The 21,054-nt window shown below is 35.4% G+C and overlaps 1 protein-coding gene across 2 annotated transcripts in view; it reads right to left on the bottom strand.

The window, feature by feature from the left end:
* rnf19a (ring finger protein 19A, RBR E3 ubiquitin protein ligase) overlaps positions 1-21,054 on the bottom strand; it is a 43,204-nt gene that overhangs the window by 10,963 nt on the left and 11,187 nt on the right. For both annotated transcript variants that reach the window (XM_051136293.1, XM_051136294.1), the window contains exons 2-7: positions 12,106-12,970; positions 6,142-6,350; positions 3,832-3,976; positions 3,513-3,675; positions 1,347-1,461; positions 179-340 (exon numbers count right to left, since the gene is read on the bottom strand). In XM_051136293.1, the coding sequence (XP_050992250.1) occupies positions 179-340; positions 1,347-1,461; positions 3,513-3,675; positions 3,832-3,976; positions 6,142-6,350; positions 12,106-12,970 (1,659 nt within the window). The remainder of the gene's footprint in view (positions 1-178; positions 341-1,346; positions 1,462-3,512; positions 3,676-3,831; positions 3,977-6,141; positions 6,351-12,105; positions 12,971-21,054) is intronic.

The following is a 21,054-nucleotide window of genomic DNA, read 5'->3' as shown; positions in this document are numbered from 1 at the left end:
GAACGAGGAGGAGAGAAAGTGTGAAATGTGACAGACAACCCCTGGGTTCACAAAGAGTGTGAATGAGAGAATGACTCTGAGAAGAACAGACTGTGAATGCTTTAAACACTGTTTGTGACACTGAACATTACAAAGGTGTTGCGAATACCTGTGTGTGTGTTCATTGAGGTTCACTCACCAGTCACAGCAGCTCCGGTGCCTGCGTTCATGTCGTTCTCATCATCGAATTCAATACGTACACCTTTACCGTTCCCCGCAGAAACGCCGCAACCACCGCTGCGGCACAGAGAGATGGGCACCACACCATACACGTATGCCAACATGATGGGCACTCCAATACCTGCACAGACCACAGACAGTAAAAAAGACGGACTCTCTTCAATTGAGGAAAAGTGAACTCGCCAATGCCCCAATAGGACACTGACATATTGCACTGATTTGGGACCAGAGTCTGCGTAGTATCAAGCAAAGTGGGGCCGCGTCCCGGCCACACTCCCGCAGAGACAATCACAAGCACACGCTCCTAATTAGCCTGACATTTGTCTGGTTTTTGCAGTACCAGAGGCTTGTGTTAAAATAAGGTAAATAAAACCCCAATCTCTTCCTGCAGATGCCGAAATAGTCCATTGGTGCCTTACTTCACTCAGAGAATCGGTCAATCACAGCTTTCAACCATGACGTCACGCTCCCGTTTTATATATTGTATTATATTTTGTGCGTCTGTGCCGGCACACTTGGCACAGACACACAATATAATCTGGAAATGCCATTCACACCAAGGATAATAACTATAAAGTTCTAATAATCAACTGATAAAGTTTGTCAAGACTTGGCTTGAGAAAGCTAAATAGAAAGTTTAAAAAGTTTTAAAAGCTGTAAGTTAGAAGGTTTTTAGTTTTAAATAGTTTTAAAGATTTAATAAATAGATAGATAGATAGATAGATGGATATTGTTAGCATGATTAACATGTTACTAGCATGTCAGAATGATTAACAAGTTACTAACATGTTGTTAACATGATTCTAGCATGGTTAGCAAGTTACTAGCATGCTGGTGTTAGCATGTTTTTAGGAAAATCGTCCAATCAGTTAGAAAAGATACAGCACAATTGGTCAGATCAGTCTGAAGATCTGGGCTGAGTTTGAAGTTTGTACAGTTAAAGCTCTAGACGGAGTTACAGTCAGAAAATTAGTAGTAGTAGTTTAAAGAGTGTTTCAGTAAGTTGGTTTTCTCAAGATAACTTATTAAAATTCAATGAGAATTTAATAGATAATAGTACAAAAACAGCTGAAATTTAAATGATAAAATGAATTATTAGATAGAAAAAAAGAATGAAGTCTGCTTACCGACAGTGACAGCAGCAACCACTGGAGACACGATCACTGACAGCGTCACCCCGCCGGCTATGACGAGGTTTCTCTTGTGCTTGGAGATGTCCTTCCCCTCATAGCGATTATGAATCTGAAGCAGACGGATTCAAAGAATGAGTGAATAAACACATGGCAGATGGATATCACACCGCTCATACACATTCACTATTTTCAATTACTCAATGCTGGCATAATTTCCGTCTTGATTATCTAACAAGAGTCTCTTGAAGATCAAACAAGGCTGATAAGTGTATGATACGACACGTAGGTTGTCATATTTCACAATGCAGTGCTCAGGATTCAGGTCAGAAAAACAGACCGTTATGGAAATCCCTACATAATGAAATTCAGACTGAACAGCACATATCTGAAGTGTTATTAATCATTGCACAAGTGACCCAGTTTGCAGTGGTTAATCTGGTTCAGAGACAGGCTGCATATTAACTCCCACAAAAAAACAAATCCTTAATGTATTATGCAAATTATACTACTTTGCCAGACATAAACATCTTTAAATCTATTAATACAGATTTAAGAATAGCATTTGTCAAGCTGATTTCAACACACTGACAGCAGTTTCTAAAAGCGTTTATAATAAGCAGTGTTCTTCTAGTCAGATAAAAACGAAGGCCCTTATTATCTTGTAGTCATGACAAAGGAATCTGGAGAAACGTGCTCACAAAAGCAGTTGTCACAGGAAAGGCTGTCAAATTAAAAGAAATCAATTGACGTCTATTTGTTCTTGATTTAGCCCATGCCATGTGGCAATGAGTTCAATCCAAGTCAAGGATGATAATGCAGAACTGTAATGGATTTCTAATGATTACTGATGACTAAGATTATGCACTATTATCAGGATCATTAGCATTTATGAGGATTGTTAAAATATATGCTGGCTTTGTAGACGCAGGCAAAAAAAGACAACATGCAATATTTTTAAACTTAATTATTAAAACTACACGAAAATGAGTTTTAGTTTGAACGGTCAGATCAGATTTTAAGATGAACAATATATCAAAATTAAATTACAACGTGGCTTGGTGAGGAGAAAATAAGAGAAAAAGAAAAGACAAAATATTAGTACTGTAATTTTTATATTTTATTATCAAATGTTTTATTACTGGTTTAAATACTGTTGTTATTTTACAGCATAAATAATATTTTTTTTTATCATTTGAAAATTTTTAATATAAATAAATAAAAAAATAAATCACTATTATTTAATAGTACTTTTGAATGGGTCAAATACAGTGGGAACGTGTCCTATGAAAGCATAAGTTGAAAGAGTTGCCAAAAAAAGGTTACTGATACAATTATGGCTCATGAAAATGGTGGTTTAAATGTCTTCATTAAATAAATAAATAATCATACATACACACATACACACACACATACATACATGCAAAATAAATAAATAAATATTATAAATGAAAAAAATATATTCATTTAAAATAGAAATGTAAAATAAAAAAAAAAAATAAAGAAAATAAAAAAAAAAAAAAAAATTAAAAAAAAAAAATATATATATATATATATATATATATATATATATATATATATATATATATATATATATATATATATATATATATATATATATATATTTTTTTTTTTTTTTTTTTTTTTTTTTTTTTTTTATTTATTTATTTTTTTTTTATTTTATTTATTCTTTTTTTTTGGGGGGCAGTTATGTGTGTGTTTTTATCATTTTAATGTATTCAATACCATGCAGACCTATTTTTGTTGTTGTTCGTATGCATGCATGCGATGCCACACCTACTGAAATTAGTGCTGCATTTCAAATACAAAATAAAAGCCATGTTTTGGACACATTATGCTTGAATGTATAAAATTCAGTAATGCCTCCATAGAGTCAAGAGCGACAAATTTCCAGTCTCAGTTCTCTTTTTACACAATTACAGCTATTCTCAGTTGTTAAAGAAAATGTTATGGCACCAAGCTGATTGTCATCTTTACTAATGCAACCCATGTAGACATACCAAATAAGTCTGAAAAATGAATGGTTTTATAACTTGCAAAGATGTGCGGACAACCAGTTCAAAAGACTGCACCTGAAAACAAGTCATTAAAACCTCACCCTTCATTCTCAACATTCAAAGAGTGTTTGGTTTATCCACCCACCTTTCTGCCCACATACACAGGAATCCCAATGATCATTGCAGGTATGGCAATGCCAGCAATCAGTGCAATGCCAACCGGAGCGCCCACAAGTGTGCCCAACTGCCACAGGATTTTCTTCTTCCTGCTCCAGGGCTTCTTACCCCAGAACGTGCATCCTGAAGGACTGTGTCAGGAACAGAAATATAACCTTAGCACAAAGGTGATTCTGATGTCTGTAACTTTGGCCTTTATCAGTTCTCATGTAGTGTTAATAATGCAGTCTGACTAATATAATTCGGCCCTCTAATGTGAACAGTGCAGTGATGTTCAGGACACTGACCTTAAGTAGTGCAGGTCAGAGATCTCCTTCATACACAGCCAACAGAACTCACAGCCGCACACAGCGCAGGTCATATGATTACAGCTCCCGTCGTTCATCTTGATGATGTAGGCCGCACAGCGGGGACATGGCTTTATGTCATCGGCTTAGAGAGACACAGACACAGTAGTTAAAACCACTGCTTGCTGACATTTATGAGATTTAGGAAGTTTGAAGACTTGGTACAAACCACAAAGTGTCATTTGATTAGAGAGCATCTGATTTAGAAACAAACAACAAGAGAAAATCTCTTACTGCTCTTGATCAAATTTTTGTAGCTTTCATAAAAATCAATGTAGAATTTATTCATACAGTTATTACATACATTTAATTACTTTATTCAAAGTCCATAGTATTTCTAATCTGAATACTCATACTGCCCACCCATAATTTAATTGGTTTAATTTTAGAAGCAGTGGTTCTTAATTTTTGTAATGTAATAAGAGCAAAAACAGGATAAAAACAAATTAAGAGTCTTTTTTAATTTTTTTTTTTTATTTGATTATTCCAAACATTTCAAGAAGTGAAAGAATCTGTGTTCACACTCTATAGCCAATGAATTTACAGGACTTTCCCAACTGTTTGTTATTGCAGGACACTTTGAAACAAACAGAAGTTTCTCAGCAATTTATATCCAATAAATTATAAACAGACCGAGCCAAACAAAAAGCTCACTTGAATCATATCTCAGGCCCACATCTGACACAACATATTAAAAAAATAAAAAACCGACCAAATTGATGTCAGTTCTGCACCAGAAGCATGATACTCTTTACTAAATAAATAAATAAATAAATAAATAAATAAATAAATAAATAAAAATAGGGCACAATGTTCAGTATAATTTGAGGGAATTTTTCCGTATTTATTTATTTATTTTTTTACAGGTGTTTTACCAATATTTTTAACTTTACACCGCATAGCGTTGTGTTTTAGAGTTCACAGAAATATCTGGTAAATGAATGGATAATGTCCCATCTAATTAGCTGCCAGTACTTTTTCCTGTTATTTTACGGATTTATTTTTAACACCAGTTCCTGGTAATTTGCCCAGCCCCATGTCATCCAAGATGTTTGTGTTTTTCTTTTTTCAATTGGAAAGAAATTCAGGTTTTTGAGGAAAACTTTCCAGGGTTTTTCTCCATATATAGGGCCCTATAAAATCAGTTTTATTTTTTCCCAAATTCTATTTTTTCCATTTTTAATTTTCCTTTTTTTTTTTTTTTTTTGTTTACAGTTTCCTTTCTAAAAGGTTAAAATCAGGTCAAATTTTATTAATCAAAAAGCATGTCTAATTAATTTAAATCATGAAACTTAAGATCAGTTAATTAAAAGTTTAACAAAAAATTTAAGACACCTTGCAGAACCGCACATTCTGTCAGAATTTTACAATCAAATAAACAAAATACCTATTTTACCCTTAGGTCTTAAAGAGTTAATCACAAATGCTCGTATTGCACTAGCTCGACTTCACGCATTACATACATCATGTCGCATGTTCATGCGCAGTTAGTTCTTCGTCTGTGTGCTTTGGTTTAAAAAGGTAGGGTAGTGTGAAAAACACAATCTCATTTTTTTCTCCACAAACTTCAAAATTGTCCGACATCATTGTTTTACCTTTTTTGTAAAGGACATTTAAGCTGCATTGATGTCCACTATAAAAAACTTTAAAGGAGAAGTTCACTTCCAAAACAAAGATTCCCATATAATGTATATAATGTACTCACCCCCTTGTCATCCAAGATGTTTATGTCTGTCTTTCTTTAGTCGTAAAGAAATTATGTTTTTGAGGAAAATATTTCAGCATTTTTCTCCAAAATTAGGGCACCATATCAGTCCATTATATGAAGAAAAATGCTGAAATGTTTTACTCAGAAAACTATTTCTTTATGACTGAAGACAGACAAACATTGTGGATGACAAGGGGGTGAGTAAAACGTTTATTCTGGAGTGAACTAATCATTTAACAGTGTGTGTGGGGTCTTGTTTTTATATCCTGGTGGGGATCTAAACCTGAATACGCGTCACAGAGGGACAACATGGGGAAACAAGCTTTTAAATCATACAGAATGAGCTTTTTTGAGAACGTAAAAATGCAGAAAGTTTTCTGTAAGGGTTAGGTTTAGGGGTAGGGCTAGGGTAAGGGGATATAAAAAAAAAAATAAAAAATACAGTGTGGACAGTATAAAAACCTTTGCGCCTATGGAGAGTCCCCACAAGGATAATAAACCAGACGTGTGTGTGTGTGTGTGTGTGCGCTCTGTGAGCTCACCAGCAGCGCCGCTCTCCTGGCTATAGCTGAGTGATGATGATCTGAAGGGTCTCAGCCGGAGACTCTGAGCTCTCTGCTGTCGGGCGGCGTCACAGGTCTGATTTGGGTGCCACAGCTGTTTACAGTGGTAACAGAACTCAGTCCCGCAGCCCTCGCGACCACACGTGATCTTTGGACAGCTGGCACAACCGAAGGCAATGACTGCATACCTGTCAAACCAAACAGACAAACACTTTCACATCTATACATGACGCATTCACTCACACAAGAAAATCTCTACTAGTATTACAACTTACTAATACTTCATGTTTGCTTAAATCTCTAAACCAGAGTATGAGCAATGACCACATTATCAAAAACAGCTGCAGTTATCTGGTAACAGCAAAAGTCAATGATGGTCAATCTACATTAATAGCCCTGCTAAGCTGAACTGATGGCATCATCAATTACAGCCAGCACTGGCCATTGTGACCTGATCATTAATAATGAGAACCTATTAAATGAAGCTAGAAGCTCTGCTTGTCTGCAGGGCTAATGGTTGTTGGAAAGTCACAAGGGGCACATGGGCGAATCTGAGAGACACTGACACGATCACTAGTCTAAGTGATAGGTGTGCTAGACAGAAGTTACATAACACTCATTAGCATGTGATAAAAAGACTAGAAGCTGCACTACAGGATCAGCCACAAAGACAGGATCGCAAAACCTCATGAGAGAGTTTGCATGTGGATTGACAAATGCATGATATCATTTGATACAAAAGATGGTGCAAACCAGACGTCATCTGGTCAACTTTTGGTTTTCCATCTGAGAAAAGCCTCCACTACATCTGTTTCCACAAACAAAGTGGCCTTTGTTAGTAGAGTTGCCCATATTTCTACAAGACTGAGAGTGTAAGAGTAAACACAATGCTGGAGGCATGAGATGCCCCCGGTCTGATCTACAATGAACCCTAACAAAAGACAGTAATGTCAAAATAAGGATAGTGATGGCACAAGAACAATTGCCAAACAAGATTGCTCCTCCATAGCACAAAGAAAGCCCTGCATGCGCCACACAGCATAAAAACGTGGAACAAAGCTTTTCCACTCGACAGATATTTTAAACACTGCATATTTGTCTTCCAAGACAGCAAACCCTCAGCCAGCCCTGCAACAGTGCAGAATCAATGCAACTCACTCAATCTACTGTTTCCATTAACCATGAACACACTGATGGCCAGAAAGTGGCTACAAATACTTTCCCTTCACTCTGAAGAGTGTTTTACAGTGTGTTTTTTGTAATTGAGTAATCGGTCGAAATATTCTGACAATTAATAGAGTACTCAGATCATTATAATACTTTTTTTGAGGTAATAAAAACAACAGCCTTTGAAATGACTTGTCGTACATATATAATACCAATGAGGCAATAATAATTGGTTCAACTAAAGTATCAAAAGCAAGTAATCATATGATTTTATTGAACAAAACTATGAAAAAGCATCAAGTATTATAAAGAACTTATGTACAGTAACCCTTATTTCCAAGGCCTGTGTTTTCACACTTTACTGCTAAATAATCTAATCCTTGTTTAATATTGACTAAACAATATTTAATTAAAATATCCACTTCATCTTTAATATTTGCCCATTTCTTTATGACAGAAATGTGGACATCAAAACATGTAAACTCTGAGTGAAGGTTTGAGCTTTTATTTTAAAATCGTGATGAACAGTTAGCATATTGAGAAAAATACTGATGTATACTCTTGTGTTTGCATAGGTTTATAAATGATTTACCTTACAAATCTGATGAAATGGCGCAAGTTGTGTTCCCAGATGAACACAATAATAAACTCAAACTCAGCAATATGCAGAGATGGAGTTTAAGACACTGCTGTAAATGATAGCAGTTTGTGTGTAGCAGCATTTACTGTGAACAGAACCGCTGAGACACACAGACACACATACTAAAGCGCATATTAAACCTGCATCACATACACTTAATTGAATCATACCATTAGTTAATTCTGAATTCACAATAGCATTATGCTTTCTTATAATTTTTAAATGGGTTTAATACATCACGCAGCTTTGGAAAACAATCTAATAGTGCATTTCACGGAAGCTTGTCTGTGAAATGCACCACTTCCTGTATTTTGCCAGTTACTCAATACAGACAAAATGTAATCAAGGATTTTTTTTATAACCAAGTACTGGAATTGAATCGAGGAATCGTGACAGCCCCAGTACATACACTACTTTTTGAAAGTGTGATCACCAAAGCTGCAATTATTTGATCAAAAATACAGTAAAATCTACCAAATAAATTTAAAACCATTTTCTACTGTACCATTTTAAAATTCATTTTTTCTCTGTAATGGCAAAACTTATATACCAGCCATTAAAAAGTCTCTTATCCTCACCAAGCCTTTCGTTTATTTTACCAAAACTCTGAAATTGTGAGATATTATTGCAGTTTAAAATAACTGCTTTCTATTTCAATATATTTTAAAATGTAATGTATTCCTGTGATGTAAAGCTGAATTTTCAGCATTTTTACTCCAGTCTTCAGTGTCACATGATCCTTCAGAAATCATTCTGATATGCTGATTTGCTGCTCAAGAAACATTTCTTATTAATAATCAATGCTAAAAACAGTTGTCATTGAAAAACTGTTACTGTTACTAAACTCACTTTTCTCCAGTTCACCTGTATCTGATGATTAGCCCAAGCATAAATGCTTTCAGGATAATACATAACAGTTTCACAAACACCCCTGGCAAAGTGTGGTTTTGGACGATATCATCATAAATAACATTTTTTGGTGCAAATACATTAAAGTGACTTGACATTATAATTGAAGACCAGCAATAATAATTTTCATTTTGATTACATAATAATGGCAATATATACATGTCAAAGTCAGACATGCCCCTTTGCCAGCTGTGATGTCTGGCTACTGGTTTAAACTTGGCCCATATTTTTTAAAAGATTTTTGCGTCAGCATACCTTAATAGCTTCAACAACTGATTGCCAATTAAGTTTAGAATACAATGAATTTAGGCCTAGATTATGCAGAGCTGTAATAGCTGCTAATGGAGGATATTTTGATGAATCGAAAATGTAAGTTTTCTATGTATAAACAGTTTATGTAATAAAATATATGTTTTCGTAATTTGTGTTGTCCCTTATCAGTGCAAAATTATCACAAATTAAAAAGGATTCATGCCAATATTGCCCAAAACCCCACTTTTCTAGGGCGTTTCCAAACTTTTGGAGGGCAGTGTAGTAAGTGTGTAAGCAAATACCATATTGTCATGTGGAGCCATTTATCCATTTTCAGAAATATTTCTCTGATTTCCCATCAAAGCATACCTAAAAACCGTAACCTGCCATGACATGTAGACAAGTTCTTGTTTTCTACATTGTCAATGCTTTGACGCATGTTTAAAAAGTACCTGGCAAAAAGTACCTAATTTTTCTATGTAACTAGAGAGTACACACAAACATGCACATTCTCCAAAGTGACGGGTAAAGTAGCGTCTACTGAGAAAATAAACGAGTGTGAATGATTACCAAAAAGGACAAGAGAAAACAGGCAGCTCAAAAGGTCGTGTTACCATTGAAACTCAGGGCACAGCTGTGTGCAGATCTGTGCAGAGATGAGTGCGTAGCATGACAAGATCTGCTGCCAGGCTCTCCACTGGCCTAATAAAAGACTCCATTCAAAGTGACAGTGTCACCAGTGTCAGGCCTCCAAAAGCGCTGATCACAACATAATACTGTGCCTTTGGCTTCTGCTAACTTCAGATGACGTACCCATGTATATTTGGCTCAGAGTCTGAGCAGAGATTCAACAAGAGAAAAGCTGAATCCCTGACCAATAATTGCAATTATAATTAAGTTACAAGACAAAACTCTCTAGAGTCTCCTTTACAATGAATTATTTATTCCTTTTGCAACACATTAATTAAGTACTTCTACACTACTGTTTAAAATGTGTGGGACAGTAAGCTTTTTCCACAAAAATATTAAGCAGCACAACAGTTAACACTGAAAAGAAGCAAATCAGCATATTAGAATGATTTCTGAAGGATCATGTGACACTGAAGACGAAGTAAAAATGCTGAAAATTCAGCTTTGTATCACACAAATAAATTACATTTTAAAATATATTCAAATAGAAAACAGTTATTTTAAATTGTAAAAATTTCACAATATTACATTTTTACTGTATTTTTTTATTTAATGCATGCAGCCAAGATGAGCATAAGAGAAGTTTTGTTTTTTTTTTTCCCAAAGACTTTCCATCGTGTAAACACTTTAGTCTGACTTAAATTTCAATTATGCCTGACAAAAATATTAAGGTTATAGCTCAATTATGCAAAAGCCTGCTGTAGCTTGATTATAACTCTGCTGGTAAATATACCTATTTACTTGGCCTAAGTCAATTTAGGTAAGAGGCCGTTTATAAATGCTCACACATTCACACATGACCTTTACTTCTTCTAAGAAAGATGTGCCAAAACAAACAGGTTACAAATAAGCAAATACACACACATGCAGACACAGCAGCTGTGGCAACACAAAGCAGCTGTGGCAACATCACAGACATGCAGTTAAAACCGGAGCAGCCATTTAGACTCAAGTAGGGAAAAAATGTGTCATGGAAATCCCAACTCCTATCATGCTGCTATAGCAACAGGATGTCAGCATTGTGCTGTATCGATGACATAATGCATACCACATAGGCTGTACAATGCACAGATATTACATCATCATAACACAATAAAATAAACATTACCTAATATATAGCTATTCAGCTTCTTGCCAAGTAAATGTTTCTCATTTCTATTTAGTTTACTTGAGGTACTAATATAAACTAGACAGGAATATTAACATAAGGATTTTCAACAGCCCAATTTTTGACATTATGATTGTTGTACACACAAATTCATATTAGAATTTAAAATTAAGTGATTTTAGTGTTTTTTCATCTCGATAAATTGGCCATAGCCTTAAAGAAAAAAAAAAAAAAAAAAAAAAAAAAAAAAAAAAAAAAAAACAAGTCATGGGGTGCGACGATGAGTTATATTAAAATGAATTAATTTCCTTAACATGCTTAACATTTTTTTAGATGTTCTCAGTAATTAAAGTGTTTAGAAAAACTATTTGCATTTTTTTTGTTTTTGTAAATAATGATTTCATATTTTTGGTTTTATAATTTCAGAGTTGCCTTCTTAAATGTAGTTAGCAGACTTATTTTTACTGTAAATTGCATAAAATTGATAAATGTTTTAAAAACACGATTCACGTAAGCATGCTGTAGCAGTGATTCATATTTCAACCACAGAAACTAGATATTTTATTTTTAATTTAATGCAGTTATTCCTAATATTGTTCGCACCACATGATGAGCAGTCTTAGGTCTTAAAAATCTAAAGAGACATGTGGAAAAGTGCAGCACATGGCATTAACTGCAGGCATTTCTTTAGGCCCAGTTATTTTTGAACTATTTCAGAGTTATTCTAGTTATTTCCAGCTGTTGAAAAGGTATTTTTGGCCAAAACTGAAAGTTACAAACTTGCTTTATGCTTCCATAATTCATTGTTACATAATGCAAAGTCCTATCTTAAAACGGATTTCAACATAAAAGTCCCAAAATGGTAGTTTTATTGATGGTCGCACCACATGATATTTTATAAAATGGAAATCAGACAACGTTTGTTTGTATATTATGATGGAAATATAAGAAACAAATTAATCTGAATAAATTTAGGGTAATTTCAAAGCAGTTTCCAAAACAACAGTAATGGCCAAACTGTCACACCACATGATACTCTGACACTTTAAATAAAATGAATGAACGCAGCCTAAGAGATGGCTTCATTAGCAGTTTTTTAACCTTAACTTCAAACTTTTAAACAGTGTTGTATGCATACACAGAAAATCTCAAATAAAATTAACAAAAATGTGCTTACCCGCAGTCCGGAGCAGGGCACCAGCGGCAGTCCGGGTCAGCCACCAGCCAGCGGCGGAGCATGAACTCCTCGTATTTCTCCATGAGCACCCGGTCGTTGAGTATCATGCGGATGTCGTGTGGGTTGAAGCGTTCTGAGCACTCTGGGCAGCTGATGTTGACCCTGCTCTCGGAGATCTCGATGCGCAGATACTGTCGGAGGCAGTCGGCACAAGAGCGGTGGTGGCATGTCATGATGTCTGGAAAACGGTCTCTGGTGTGGCGCAGCAGGCACAGCGGGCACTCCAGCAGCTCAGAGGTTGAGGCTGAGGATGAGGAAGATGAAGATGAGGTGGAGGCCACACCGGGTGCAGACAGCGCCGAGGCGTGGTCCTGCTGCTGGCACATTTCTGAATGCACGCTCTCCACGCTGGCGATGCCATCCACTCCGGTGGCCAGCGCCCGTGACTTGCGGGATTTGGGGTCCCCGCAGCGCCGGCGGAATAGCGAACGCAGCGAGATGCGACGCTTTTTAGGCGTCTTCCGTACAGAGGGCAGACTGACGGACGAGGCGGCGGAGGGAAGATCCCTCTCGGACCCCTGTTGCTGTGGCTGCGGCTGATGCAGACTCATTTCTCCAGAGGAGGCACTGTGGTTTGCAAAGGACTGGGAAGCTTCTACAGGGAGGGCAGGAGGGGAGGAGGAGGAGGAGGAGGAGGAAGGGGAGGGAGGGGAGAGAGAGGGAAGGGGGGACAGGGTTTTCAGAGGGGAGTGTGAGGTGTTAAGACATGGCGGTGAACTCTCTGCAAGCTGCTCCCTTGAGCCAGGCAGCTCAAGTTGGGACACACGGGTCAGTTTGGAGTCACCAGGCTGGATCTCGACCTGATCTGTGAAAAAACACAGAGACATGGCTGAGTGAGACAAAATGGACATCAAACAGTGGAAAACATAAGGTTTCATTTTATACTGATTGTTTTCAGATGTTAATATATTTAGAATTACAATTTTTAATTTTGTGCAACCATTTGCAATAAAAAAAAAAAAAAAAAAGTTCATTTCTTCATCAGTTCACGATTCTAGTAAGTAAAATGAGAAAAGATGCATGTATGGAATATGGCTACACAATGCACTATGAGATACACACTACCAGTCAGAAGTTTTTGAACATTAAGATTTTTAGTGTTTTGTAAAGAAGTCTCTTCTGCTCACCGAGCCTGCACTTACTTGATCCAAAGTATAGCAAAAACAGTACAATTTTGAAATATTTTTACTATTTAAAATAACTCTTTTCTATTTGAATACATTAAAACGTAATTTATTCCTGTGATCAAAGCTGAATTTTCAGCATCACTACTCCCATCATTTCATCCTTCAGAAATCATATTTTTCATCATCATCAATATTTAAAACCGTTGAGTGTATTTTTCTCAGGATTCTCTGATGAATAGAAAGATCCAAAGATCAGCATTTATCTGAAATAAAAAGCTTTTGTAACATTATACACTATATCATTCAAAAGCTTGGAGTAGGTATAATTTTTCTTTTTTTTTTTTTTTTTTTAGAAAATAAATTATAGAAATGAATACTTTTATTTAGCATGGATGCTTTAAATTGATGATGAATTACTGATAAACTGATAAAGACATTTACAATGTTACAAAAGATTTCCGTTTCAAATAAACGCTGTTCTTCTGAACCTTCTATTTATTAAAGAAACCTGAAAAAAAAAAAATCTTCCTGTTCAAAAAGTTTTTGACTGGTAGTGTATGCAAGATAAAAAGAAATTTCACCAGATTTACAAATGCTTACTTAAAAAAAAAAATATATAAATATATATATGTATATGTATATATGTGACAGTCCCACAAATAAAGGGGGGGGGGAACAAACAAAAAAAAAAATAAGTAAAACCATCAAGCTTTAATTTTTGGCAACATTCTGGCAAACCTGCAATGCATATATGGTTTTAATTAAATCATGTTTTTGTTTGTTTTTCGCTATGTACTTTTAACTCCAAGCCATACAGTGATACCATTTTTATTTTTATATACTGCTTCATTCTCCCCATCATTGGCTTACACTGATTTTGTAGAAGTTATTGTGGAAGTGTAAATTGCTTATTGCATCCTGTGTTTACATTTCTATTTGACTGTCATTAAAAAGTATATACCCAAAAACAGAAATTTGAAAGGGAAATAAATTGTCATCTTACTCACCCTCATGTCATTATGACTTTTTCCTTCTGTGAAACAAATGATATTTTCAGAAATTCTAAAACAGGTTTGTACGGACATGAGGGTGAGTAAATAATGACAGTATATATTTTCTCAATTGTTTGCTGAATGCTGGATGAAACACTTCACTGAGTGTCACTTCAGTAAATGACTGGTTCTTTCCTTTGAGTAGTTGGAGTGATGTTTTCTTTACCCAGAAATAAAAATAGACCCACATATTTGGATAACGTCATTTTTTCCAGCTTTAAATCTCCTTGAAGTTTTTGTATCAATCCATTTTATTTGTCCTCCATATCGAGCAGCCCTAATAATGAATCATTCACTAAATGAGAGTGGTTACTCAATTAACACCTGACTCACTGAACCACAAGTCATCATGACTTTCATTTGGGGTTTGAATGAAATGGAAACATGATGCGTGTATGTCACCCTATATGGGTTAGGAAAAGTACTAACTGGCTTTTATTAACCACTGTAGTCATAACTACAAATCACAAGTTTTTGATTTAGCTTGTAAAATAAATAAATACAACGTTACAAAATTCTGGGTAACTCCTTATTTTACAGAGTTCTTGGTTTGTACTTACTATAGTAGCATTATGCACAACCAACCATAAATTAAACCCCAATACAAATCCCAGAGGAAAACATATAGAAATACTAATACATACTTAAAACAACTGTCCACTTTCAGTGTTTGGTTCATGAATTTCATGTGAGCTGCAAGTTTAAATGCTGCAATTGAATCCTGCTGTCTGAAAACATTAAACACTGCCAAGACGTGTTTTGAGAAGCACTGACTCAGTGGAAAAGTTGATGAAAGGCTGAAAACATCAAGTTCACAGTAATGAAACAATTACCAAAATACTGCAGAACCACTTTTGAACGGGACGTGACGTTCTGACACTGTATCAGGATAGACGAAACTACAGCATGCCAGTGAAAGCCACAGAAACTGTGATGGTTAGAAACCTGAGACAGAGCAAAACGAGACAGGGAAGAGAATGAGGATCCTTCTCGTCATTCATAGATGCGTTTCTCACCCTGCCTGCAGGCCTTTCACAAATACATCAGAGAAGCTGCCGAGGGCTCTCGTTTCAGAAGAAAATTAATTCGGTTTCAGATCTAAACGAATGTCTGTGGGTTAAACGTACCACAAAGTGGGTGCAGCAAGATACTTTAGTTAGCACAGAAAGTGTTTTTCAATAGAATAGGTGTGATCTCGTCACATGCAGCACAATAAAAAGTGTCAGTCTAAATAGAATGAGGAAGAGACACTGGCATGAATCATCTTAGCTTCCCAAAAACGCTGCGGACTGTCACATGAGAAGCCACAGGAATAGCAGGACATTTACTTAATGACTAAAATAAGAGGCGTTTTTCACACTCTGGCCTCTTTGGCAATTTGCATGAGATGTTTCTTTCTCTTTATGATCCAAGTCTCTCTGCTGCCTCTGAGCCATACCAGAAATACTTTAACCTCCTTGTGCAAACACACACTCACGCACACACTTTCCAGCTGGGGTTTTTCACCCTCTCCATTCAAAACACACTAGAATATTTGCTAATGCGTTTAAAGGAAGCAGATAGTCAGCCAAATGAGTTCCACTTTACAACCAAGGACACCTTTGTTTTCGGGCATTACACAAAGATTGACAGGAATTGCGATGCACTTTCCCAGAGCAATAATTGTTCAACAAACTTATACAAAATATGTGAGACCAAAGGTTAAACAGAAAGTTTTGGGTAAACGGGCTTGAGTGATTTGTAACCAGTATCTAACCTGATGGAAAACACTGTTTTAGTGTTATAACCAGTGACATAAAAAGATACATTTGGCCAGTAACTTTTAAAGGCATTTTATGCAAATATTAGGGCCCTATGATTTCCGCGATGCGGAACACATGGACAGAATCACGGAATCCAGTCATAAAAATTGGAATTTACCGTATAATGCGGAATCAAAAGTAGGTCAGTACACTTAAAACAAAACGCTATATGGACTAGTGTCTGTAAATAATAAGACACAAAAAGACTTTAAATAACAATCCTACGTGTTCTGTGTGTCTCTGTTTACTACACAAATACTGAAGCGCATGTGACGCTCACAGTGTTTTCAGTGTCTGATGCCTCAGTACAAGTACATGAACACAAACTGCTCTGAGTCACTTCATGAAACAGAAACTTAAAGGTCAAAGCAACCTGTCAAAATAAATGTTGAACTTAACTTGGAAAAAACTGTGACAGAAATACATGACAATGTAATAACAGTATCACTACTAATAATAAAGTTATTATTAAAACATTATTTTTTAAAGAAATAATCACAATATTTTCCCCATGTTTTTATTTTAACCATAAACTGCACTTTGTTTGCCAAAAAAAAAAAGGAAGCGTTTAACTAAAAGAAAAGTAATGTTTTAGGCCTTTATTTATCAGAAAAAAAAAAAAAAATGTAATGCACAACAAATAAATAAATAAATAAAAATGATAATAAATTAAGATGCTTTTCTAATAAAAAACAATTGAGAATGCTTTTCGTTATTGAAATGTAAAAAACTCATTAAAATATTTACATGTATATATTTATATTAATATAATTAATATTATATATAAATATTTCTAATATATAAACATTTCTTAAATATATACATGCATGTATTTAAATATACATTGTGTAAACAAAAACTTTTGGATGCGATTAATCATTCAAGAGAATTTGGAAAAAAAATAAAACTGATTTTATAGGGCTCTAAAATATACAAGTTAAATGAAAGAACGAAAGCTCAGAATGAAAGATCTTCAATTGTCAGTTTATGCTGACAGGATGCATGCAACTACACAGAAGCAAAGTCTTTTAAAGATGCAAATGTCCCAAATTTTGCCTGCTCTTCTGTGACGGACTCAAAAGCATGTCTTTTTTTCTTCACAAAAGGGTACATACTTTCAGAACATAATACAAGTAGGCAAACTGGGACGCAGCAATACTGCATTCAAGATTGCAAAAAACACAAAATAATGCTCCAACACATCCTGAATATAATAGTTGCACTAATGAACTATGTTGCCTGGAGAAAGAATTGTTTATAATTACTTTAAATAATACATTTATTAGTCGTTTAAACATTAGTGCCTATCTGGTGACTTATTTCACAAGCAGACAGCTGATGAATCTCAATATCCAGCTAGCTGACCTGAGCAAGTTTCAGGGATTATTATTAACAGCAGACGCCAAGAGCTCCATGTGTGTGTGTTTATGCAATACAAGGAACTGAGATAAATGATTGTTCCAGCATGTTCCCAGATAACAACAGAAGGAAGAGCGGGAACACTTAGAATAAGTCAACTTATATAAACATATATTCGGCCTAACATACGTTTGAACATGCGCTCAATGCTGATTTCCTGCATGCACCTAAAATACATGCAATTCCACTCTGGTGACTTGTCATAACACACGTACGGACACGTATGAGCCCTTGAGACGAATGCCACGGCAAGCTGATAACACTCAAGATAGACAAGATACTATTAACAGACACATTACTCTCATTTGGGGTTCATCGTATTCCCAACAATAGTTTAGCACAGATAACATCTGCACTGTTCTGCTCCATGGGTTTAGTCTAGTCCTGATAACACTGACTGGTATGCGCAAACGGCTCTTGCTCATTTTAATTGACATTTGCTGGTTGAGCTGGCGATGAGAAACAAAGTGCACCGAAAGAAATGAAACTGATTTGAGAGCTGCAATGCAAAACAGCTGACGGTGTTGAATGCATTCCCACAACACACCTACCTTGTCTAACCAGTGTGGTATGCTGTTTAGACGCATCATATGAACATTACTCACATTTTTCTAGCCCATCAAGGACAGTTTCCCATGCTTGATTTTCCTCAAGGCTACAGCAACTGTAAACATACGTTTTTGTTTTATAGTTCGGATACTTTTTAGAAATATTTTAAAACTACTTTAAGGAATATGAAGTGACATTAGTGAGCTCCCACAGAACCCCAGTGAGGCATATTTCTATGTGATTACCCTCATTAGTCACTGGTATAATAAAAGACATCATAAGCATTAGCTTTTAATATTTCAGTCTGGGTCCTTCATGAAGACAATTTCAGCTCATCACAATGTTACAGTAAAAGTCAAAACTAGCGGGTCTTTGTTTACCGAAGGGGTCTTGGGGAGTTCATGTAAACACTAGAGGAGTTAATTACATCTGTGAGAGCTTCACAGAATTTCATTTACTGGGTGTAAATGCTTTCATAGAAAACAAACACACACTGTGCCCAGGAGACAACAGACAAACAATCCAGCCTGACAAGCTGGGGCAAAGGAAAACCATTTTCTGAACATTGTTTCGTTATCACAACAATCTTTAAATACTCAGAATCTCTTTATATCCCTCATAAAAAGCTGACTGCTAACAGGTAGATGTACAACGTGTTCGCCGACTTTATAAAAACAAACAAACAAAAAAAGGAGAAGAAAACACCAAGATATTTGATAAAAAAAAAAAAAAAAAAAAAAAAAAAAAAGAATAATAATCATCTACTGTACCAAGCAAACTAATAATACACCGTTGTTATTGTTGTTTTTACCAAAACCAAAAATACATTTTTCCCATTTAGCCAAAAGCCAAAAAAAACATTGGGTAATTTAATTTGGGTAACTTATTTGGCTATTTAGGTTGTTGTGTTTCAGGTCATAAATTTATCCAGTCACTGTTCTGACATGGTCAAAACATCACTGGAGAAGTGCATATTTAACATTAGAAAAAAAAAAAAAAAAAAAAAGGTTTTGGTCAATGGTTTTATAATTTGGAGCAAACCAAAAATTCTCTCTGCCAAGAATTTTCAGTTGCTGAAATTTCAGTGCCCAAAAGTTAAACACATTAAATCAAGACTGTTTTTCATTAAGACAAAAGGTGCATTCCAGTTGCAAACTCAAATTACGCAGCAATTTAGAATAGTGCATAAACAGTGCGAACTGTATTTTCACATGACAATTTTGGGGGGAAAAAAAAAATTCGGGAAAAAAAAAGAAAGTGCACTTTAAATACCCAGATGATGCACTTAATTGAAAGAACATGGAATGTTAGATACTTCATTCACTCAACTGTTGCAGCTTTATTTATTTAGCTGAGATATAATTATGAAATCTGATTTATTTTTTTCCAAAATTCCATTTTGTTTTGTTTTTCCAAATTCCTTTTTTTTTTTTTTATCCCATTTTATTATTCCTGCATTCCTTTTTATGCTGTTTTAACATTTCTGGACTCTGGACTTTTAATGGCAAAATTTAGTAACTAAAAAGCATGTCAAATTAATTTAAACTTGTACAATTTAACAACAATTTATTACAGTCTTTACTAATTACACTTTTTAAAGCCCTATTAAATACATTTTATTTTTTCTCAAATTCCATTTTATATTTACCATATTTTATTTTAATGGTTTAATATTTTGTTAACCATCAAAAAGCATGTCAAATGAAAATTAAACAATTAAATATTATGATGATTATTATTATTATTATTATTATTATTATTATTATTATTATTATTATTATTATTATAGTATTACCAAGCCTTTAGGTTTGTTATGTTCAGGTTTGCTGTCAAAAATGCCAGTGTGAATGCCAAGTGGACGAGGGCCAAATGTATCATTTCCTTTTTGGTCCAAATGAACCAAACTACAAGTGTGAAAACAGCCTAAAAGGAATTCTGGTGGGATTACTCTGTTAGTGCGGTTCATCCGAGTAAGCATGAACGCTGCCATCCGAACCCTGGTAGGCACCACACAAGTGGACCGAGACAGCTAAAAAGATGGGTCTCAGTTTGTTTCTAAACAAATTGTGGTGTGATTTGAATGAAGTATGAATGCAACACTGACCAAATACTTCTAAACTAACCAAAACCAGAATGTAAATGACAAGATGCATATCGCTATGCCTTTAAGTTTGGTATCTTTAGGTTCGCTGTCAAAAATGCAAAGTGAACGAGGACCAAGACCAAATGTACCATTTTCATTTTTGGTGTTTCGGGTGGGAAAGCGTGCATTCTGTGATCACATGCAGTTGCTGATGGTCGCAAAAGTTTTATCAGTTTCACATTTGCTTTTGAAAACAAATACGCTCAAGCAAGGAGGGGAGAGGATGGAAAGGGGGGGGGGGGCACAGCAACTCGTTTGTGGGGGCACTGTCTGTGAATGCCCGCCTTGGGCGCCGGCCCTGAATCAAATGAAGTGCGAACACACCCTGACTTTGTATGATGATAGTTTTTCTCATATGAAATGGTCTAATGCTAATGAATGTATCTCAGTGCAATTCTGGAGACGTCATGCATTTATGTCCTTATTTAGTAAGACAACAATTTTTACGAATACCATAACATTCTGGATTCCGCATTTCTGTGCGCATTGCAGAAATCATAGGGCCCTGCTTTTAGGGCTTTTAAAACTCAAACACTAGAGAGTGTGAGAGTTCATGGTGTATAGTTTAAGTGCACAGTGCACCGTCATTTGGGACACAACTAATAAGAACAGAAAATCTCAAAAGCCTACTTTTATGGACAAATCTAATACTAAGCTAGAAGCCTGACCAAAAAAAAGACCTGAGTAAAATGAGTATTCCATAAAACCACTTTCCTGCTGAACGCACCATTCAAATTTGCAACTTCATTTCTCACATATGGAAGCCATTTAGCTCATATAAAACAGCAGCCAGCTTC

Source organism: Labeo rohita, chromosome 19, assembly GCF_022985175.1.
Source record: "Labeo rohita strain BAU-BD-2019 chromosome 19, IGBB_LRoh.1.0, whole genome shotgun sequence".
Classification (NCBI taxonomy): Eukaryota; Metazoa; Chordata; class Actinopteri; order Cypriniformes; family Cyprinidae; genus Labeo; species Labeo rohita.
The sequence above is the reverse complement of the archived record's forward strand: the minus strand, read 5'-3'. Positions and strand labels throughout refer to the sequence as shown.